At 37.9% G+C, this 7633-nt stretch overlaps 1 protein-coding gene across 1 annotated transcript in view; it reads left to right on the top strand.

Annotated features, from left to right (window-relative positions):
* Positions 1-7048, top strand: part of FRMD3 (FERM domain containing 3) — an 83014-nt gene extending 75966 nt beyond the window's left edge. The window contains exon 14 of the mRNA XM_009890497.1: positions 6453-7048. Coding sequence (XP_009888799.1) covers positions 6453-7048 — 596 coding nt within the window. The remainder of the gene's footprint in view (positions 1-6452) is intronic.
* The last annotated feature ends 585 nt before the right edge of the window (positions 7049-7633 follow it).

Raw genomic sequence — 7633 nt, forward strand, 5'->3', positions numbered from 1 at the left:
CCCTGCTACTCTCCTCAGCCTTTTTCCTCTTTAATTCTGGTTCTGGAAGGGGGTCGCAGTGCTTGCAAGAGATGTGAATTGGCAACTGTGAGAGGGCTTTGCTCCCTTCTAGAAGTTCCCATAAGACTAAAACAAACGGGAATGGACAGCAGGAACGCCAGGTCACTGCCTGGAAAGGAGTTACTATAAACTGTCATTGATTTACTCTCCTTGCAAAGCGAGAACAGGTGTCTTCTATGGGCACGGGCTGTGGGTAAGGTAGGAATCTATGGCCTCCTACTTCTGAGGGCTGGGCATCTGGCCGTGATGCAGATCCTGCTTTGATATAGATCCTGTGTAGGGGAATATTTTGAGTTTAGTGCAATTCTAGATTCTATTTCCCTTTCCTACATTTTCTTTGTGACACCCACACGCTTTGCTCAGGTGAGAAAATCACCCTTTCCTGCCCTCTAAAAGCTCATTCTATTTGTAGTACAAATAACTTTTGTCCGCATCGATAATAAGCAAAGGAATAAACAATATTTCTAGAGGAAGTAGTAAAATGGATAGGAAGAAACTGTTCTAATTGCAGCCTGGCTAGCCTTACTTGTTTACACGTCTGTATGAAGTATTCCCAGCACTGCGTTTACTGGACCGTATCTAATTTTTCTGTTCTTTGTTTAAAAGAAGGAAACCTGCACATTTGTTCCCTTCTGCACTGTACAAAGCCTTTACAGATGTGCATTTGTGTTTGCATGCCTGGCAAGTAAAGCTGTGTGCAGTATATCCAGCCACCAGACAATGTCTGAACTGAATTTTTTAATAGGAGGATACATTTTTCTGGGGTGCTGTATTTCCAGCAACTGCAGCTTCTTAAGAATAGTGGAGCTGGGGCTGCCCTTCATCCTGCTAATCCTCAGCTGTTGGTTTTGGACCCTTTGGAAGCACTAGCAGCTGACAACATTTATGTCAGACCTCTTGCACGTTCATGTTCGCAGCCGATGACCACTGTACACTTATGTTTTATTCAGCTGCTCATGTTCCTATCTGCTGTAGCAAGTTAGAGGTTTGGAGCAATCCCAGTCTTTGACTGAAGGCAACTACTGAGTTTTGGCTAGAGTAGTAAGAACTCTTTGGGTCTGTAAAATTTGTCCAGTTGCCAGAAAAATGTAGGCAATTTTTGCTATAGATACGTAATATAAGAAATAAAACCGAGCTTATTTACTTAATATTCCAGTAATATGTATTAAAAGATTCTGATCTATGGAATGTAAATTGCTCATAAAAATATAAAACGAAGACTGCAAGGAGGAAGTCTTCTCAAATGTAATTTAATACTCGTTATAGTCCTTTAAATCAAAACACAATATAAATTTTAACTAAAGAAACAGTAGACTTTTCAAAGTCTAGCCCAAAAAATTGTACCAAATTATAGCTTTATAAGCTAAATCATTGTTACATATAAATAGGAGCAGAGCATTTGCAGAAATGTTGCAGGGGACTTAAAGCTTATTGGCTTTGAGCTTGCTTTAGCTTTTATATTCTTTTTTTCCCCTGGCAAACTTTATAACTTCAGATAACTGACTCTATTGAAGGCTATTCAAAAAGTAAATAATCGGAAAAACTTACCCCTTTGTTAAATTTCTGTCACTGGAATATTTATTGTACTGTAGAATGATTTTGAATTTCAGTGCTTTAATGTGATATTCTTATGCCTGCACAAGCATTGCAGGTGATATGTGCCACAACGAAACTACACTTGTGTCTTATGACACCATCAACATCTGAGTGGCCCAACATACTTATCTGTGTATTGCAACATGACTGGAACTTTGCTGTGGGCTTACATTGACCATAGTTAATAGCTAATTGTTTCTTCAATCCTGGACTTGAGAAATGTTGTGGTGTTATAGGGAATATGAAGGAATGAAAAGAACGTCTTTATATATTTATTTTTTAAAATATCAGATGAGCTTGCAACAGTAGCAGTTAATGTCCATTCCAAATTTTTATTTTTTTAATGTTAGAATATTATTTACTTATACTTGTATTTGGCTGATGTAAAATACAGTTATTTTGATGTAATATGTTTTAACAACACATAAACCAGTTCAATTTTTTTTTTTTTTGGCTTTGATGCTATGGAATAGGATGTAATTTTTTTACTACCAAACTAGGAAAGGGGTAGGGGTAGCATGGATTGGCAGTAGTAACTGGTTTAATTTCATGTGTCCTTTCCTCTGATTGTGTTGCTTTTAAATTGTCCACTCAAACTAAATAGTGGACTGTAATGTTGGTGTATGCTTCAGGACTGCGACCCATTCCAATTTTAACTCGAGTCCTTCAGAAAACACTGATCTGAAAGGGTTCCTCCTCTGCCTTCTGTCTACAGGTTAATCATGAAGTCAGAAATTTGCCAGTTATTTGAGCAAAACACAGTTTTAATGAAAGTTAATATGATCTTTCTTGTTATGTTCACTATGTATGTTATGCATGCTGGAATTTACTCTGGGGAAGGAGAAGAGGCTCAAGAATCAGATTGGGGTGACCTTTCTTTGCAGTAACTGCAGCTGTCCTCTCTATGATGAGAAACATGATGAAGATATATTACTGACCTTGCATCTAAGCAGGTATAGATAGGCCTATGGTGAGGATTCTCAAATTTGGGAGGTTAAAATTAGGCCCTTTAATCCCTACTGAGCTGCCTAAGTAAGTGGCTCAACTTAACCTTTCAGTCCTATTAAGTGAAAGTGAAAAGCACATTTGAAAATCAGATTGTAGTACTTGTGTATCTAAAGACATGTAGGTGCTTAATGTTGGCCTCCAGAGTTTAAAAAAATGGGCTTTTATATTTTAAGATATGACATGAGTGCATGAGTGCACTCTCAAATGTCTCAGAGTATGGTTTGATGATCCAGCATTACCTGCTTAAGAGAAAGATCCCCCCAAATCTGTTTTCTCTTCTGAGTGTTCACATACTGTTGTGTCTAGTTTCAATCAGTTTGCATCCTCCTCTTGATGACTGTGGCACGTATATTTGTTAATGCAAAGACTGGTGTAGACAGTTAAGTTCCAGCACAAAACATGTTTCATGCTGAAATGTGATGAATTTCTAAAATGTCTGTGACAGGAGAGGCCAGTGTAGTTGAGTTAAGGAATTATTAGGTAGGCAGTCAAATCAAGCTAATGAGGAGACATCTGCATTTTCTTTATTGAGGACAAGGTTTCATTTCAGCTCTGTAGATCTGCTGGCTGGGTGCTGGTGGAAGGAGCACTCCTGCTCTCTCTTTGTCCCCGGTAACGTGCTGCGCTCGTGAGTACATCTGACAAGTCAGTTCAGGAAGAAAACCCATCGGAGAACTAAACCAGGAAGAAAAACAGTTATTTTCCCAGGTTAGCTTTACAAGCTGGCTTGCTCAGGGATGAAATGAGAGGAAGCAGAAATGGTATTATTTGGTTGACTTAGCAAGAAGGTGAAATCTCACCTAGAGGCATGGGCAACTTATCTCCTAGAGAGCAGGAAAAGATAACAAAATACAGGGGAGAGATTTGTCTAGGCCATTTGGAAGACTTAAAAGGAGAAATAAATTTTAATAGCTAATGTGCTCTACTGCAGGGGGATGCTTTCTAAGGGTGGTGTTCTGTAATGAAGAGGTTTTCTCTAATGAACACAACATGACACATAAAAGCATGCATTAAGAAGGGGATCCAGAAAGTTGCTTTGTTAGGTAAGGAGTCAGCTGGCTTGTTCAAGGAGTGATTTAATGTAAGTAGGTTTAAAGTGCAGTTTTTCTGTCATTGCTTATGTCTTTTAGAAATATTTGTAATAGGTCATGCAATTTATGTTGGATTTATTGGCATTTCATCCCAGCTGGTATTAATTTTGGTATCATTTTAAAGTTACCAGATACTAACAAGCCATCACTCACACAATTTTTGGGAAGTCTATAAACTGGGGTAACTTAGCAAGTAGCTTTTGATTGTCTGGAGAACATGCTAATAGAGCTGCAGAGGCTGCATGGAGGATTTTGTGGTAACTGTCAGTCACTCTGGCATACAGCAAGGTACTATAGCAGCTATTTCCATGCGGAAAAAAGCTTTAAGATTCCTAGTGCAGCAGCCCCATCTCACAAAGTGTTAATCTGCTTGTTTAATTTCATTTACAAAATTCTGACATGTTAACTTTGTATTGGCAGATTTTGCTGCAAATACTGAGTATTTGGGGCTCTGGCAGAAATCTGATCATGCACCTGTGTCTGGCTCAGGGCAGGTCTACTGCTGAGTGAGCTGGTAGTGCACAAATCTGGTATCAGTTATGAAACTGAGATTCTTGTGGATATGTCGTGTCCTGAGCACGGTCGTCCTGGTAGATATAAAATGGGAAAAAAAAAACCAAAAAACCACCAACCAAACAGTAATTGAAAATAGAGATTGTAAGACCTTGTCATTCAAGCAATGCAAAATGTGTAACAGTGAGAATGTCTAGAAAGTATCACCAACTTCACTGAAATGTAATTATGCCTACTGCTAGTTGAATCATCAGTAGCCAATGGCGTAAGAATATTCTTTTGCTATCTAGTCAAGTAGAGGGAAAGTAAGTTTCAGAAACAAAGTTAATAATTTCAGTACAGTGAATGCTATCTACAGTTCTTAGGACTAATAATGTATAAAAAAAAATTAGTGACATTTTCAAGAAAAAATGTGAAAAGGCTTCTGATCTCAAAGTGAGATTCTTTGCAGAATTTTGATCATTATAGTTGAGTTACTACTTAAAATTGTAGCTTAGAATTGTGTAAGCTTTGTATCTTCCTATATTGTATATGTCTTTATGATTGGAATTTTTGCTTTTCAATTTTTTGCTATATCATATATTTCCGGAACAGTGATGCATCTCTTCCTTATAGCATGGTTCAGGTCATGCTTTATTTCCTTCATCTGAAAAAGACCATAATGGGCCTTTTGGGTAGTTAATTTTTTTATATGTTTGCCATCCTTTAATAGAAAATTTTAATAGAGCTTGCTCAGACCCTTTTACTTCACACTGAAAATCATTATATGTCTCGTGTAATTAGCACTGGAGAGGTACTTTTCTGATTACTTGTTTTTCTGTAATAATACATTTTCTTTCATACCACATTGTTTTAAATTCTTTGAACCTTAATCTTTACTGCACTAAAACTGGAATGAATCTTTGATGATGTCAGTTTGCTATCTTTTATGGAGATCTTTCACTGAAATCAGAGAATGGTGCTAATTTGAATTATAAATAGTACTTTGACATGAGTTTCCCGAGTTACTTGTTGGACAAGCTGTGTAACCTTGTATTGGTTTTACTTGCTATATCCTTATCTGTGTGTTGCATTTGGATTAGTCATTAATAAAGAATGGAGAGGTACTTGGCACAAAACGAGAAGTACTGAGTGTTGCACATGATACCGTGTATGGTCTGTTCCTTTTGCACATACATGGCGTCTGGTGATGGCAATGCGTGTTGGACGTGGGGCAAATTTAAAGCTAGTTTCACATCACTTTGTCCAAGCTCTGTGTCTGACTCTCCTCCCTTCCCCTCCTGCGACTGACGACTAACAACAGTCACTGCAGTGTTGATGTAGCTGCAAAACAGCTAGACTTTTTTTTTTTTTTCAGACTTACTGCTGTTAGTATTAGACTGGAAAGAGGGTAGTAGATTTTGAGAGAGCTTGAGCAGAGAGTGGGGTCATAAGAAGCTTATAAGAAACAAGGCGAAGAAAGACTCCTCTGTATGGAGGAGAGCGAAATTTAAAGGAGAGGGAGAAAAGAGGCTGTAAGTATGAAGAGTAGAAAGATGACTGGAAGAAAAACGAGACATGAGGAGAGGGAGCTTTTTAAAGAGGTGAGGCATTTTCATTCCATTCCAGTGATACCTAATCCTCATACTGTGTGTCAACCTTCCCCTCCTTTTATCCTCTCTATTGTTAATATGAATTTATCATGATAATCTACTATCTCTGTTTAATGTCATGCTCTATTAAAAATTCCCGACGTCAGCCATTATCTTATCACTTTCTCATTCATCGCAAAGAAATAAAGGTGGGTGGTTGCTGTTGTTGTTATTATTATTGTTGTTGTTGTTATTATTATTAGACACCAAATAGCACCAATTCACATATGTGCTAGGTACTCATTTATATCAGAAGTCTGGTTGCCAGTAGCAAATGAGTTGTTCTGTTTTGCATTACACCATTATTAGTGGCAGCTGCATCAGACAAAGTTGAGCAGATCTGGTGTACTGCAGTGATGTAAAAGATGTTGCCCTCCTCTGGAGCTTTTCAAAAACCTTTTCCAGTTTTTGCCAATTGTGTATGGTGTGGTTTCAATATGCAAAATGATTGCAGAATCTTCTTTCCAACCTCTGTTAGATACTATTGGAAGACTGAGTTTTGCCACCAGGAAGGCAGAAATTTAGGATCATTATTTTAATCTCCTTTTTTCAGGTATCCAGCTACCAAAGGAAGATGAGATTCCAGTACCTGTGACTTCAAGCTCCCCAGTTAAGGACACTGGGGATAATGTTGATCTTGCCATTGAACAGGAGGAGAAGATGAAAGAGGAACCTCTAACCATCTCAGAACTGGTATACAATCCTAGTGCCAGCTTGCTGCCCACTCCTGTTGATGATGAAATTGACATGCTCTTTGATACCTGTCCAAGAGTAGAGAATGAGAAAGATGATACAGATTCATTTGAGGAACTGGAAGCAGATGAAAATGCATTTTTGATTGCAGAGGAGGAAGAACTGAAAGAAGCTCGGAGAGCGCTTAGGTGGAGCTATGACTTTCTAATGGGCAACATAGAGGTGAATGCCTTTGTGAAGAGTTTCTCCAGACTTCTCCTTGTAGGCCTTGGACTGTTGTTGTTTGTGTTCCCTCTTCTCCTTGTTCTCTTGGAGTCGGACCTTCAGATCTCTTTTCTTCATGAAATCCGTCAGACGCCGGAGTTTCAGCAGTTTCATATTGAATATTACTGCCCCCTTAGGCAGTGGGTGGCTTGCAAAATAAACTTCATTCGTGATATGCTGGGCAGCTTTTAAATTTTAAATAAATATGATAGAACTAAGGGCTATATTCAAAATGTCAGTTAGTGCCAGCTTTCCATAATGCCCCTGGGGCCATCAGTTGGTAGCTGTCTTCATATCCAGTTCATTACAGACACTTAAGGTTCTTAAGTTCCCTTTACATACTTAAATTGCCCCTTTAGTTACAGGCTTATACAGTCACCTTTCAGTAACCAAAACGAAGTTTTATTTTAATTGCATTTCAGACTTCCAGCTCATCTATGACATCATATAAGATGGGGTCACAATAAGCTTCATTGTCCTTAACCGTTCAATCCAGGACACTAAATCCAATAAAACTGAAAGAATAACTTTTTTGAATATATTCCTTAGTGCAGCAGTCTCTCCTAACCAATGCCTATACAAACAATGTTTATGCTGAGGTTTTTTGTTTTGTTTTGTTTTTCTGTTTGTTTGGTTTTTTACATTTTTATGTGTCTAAAATATTTTGGTAAATTTTTAGCAAAAGACAACTTCTGATGTTATTTAAATGTAAAAATTGGTAAGAATAATGAGCAAGGGCATGTAGGGTGTTTTTAGTGTTTTAGCAATGATTTGTTT

Source organism: Charadrius vociferus, unplaced genomic scaffold (assembly GCF_000708025.1).
Source record: "Charadrius vociferus isolate BGI_N301 unplaced genomic scaffold, ASM70802v2 scaffold418, whole genome shotgun sequence".
Classification (NCBI taxonomy): domain Eukaryota; kingdom Metazoa; phylum Chordata; class Aves; order Charadriiformes; family Charadriidae; genus Charadrius; species Charadrius vociferus.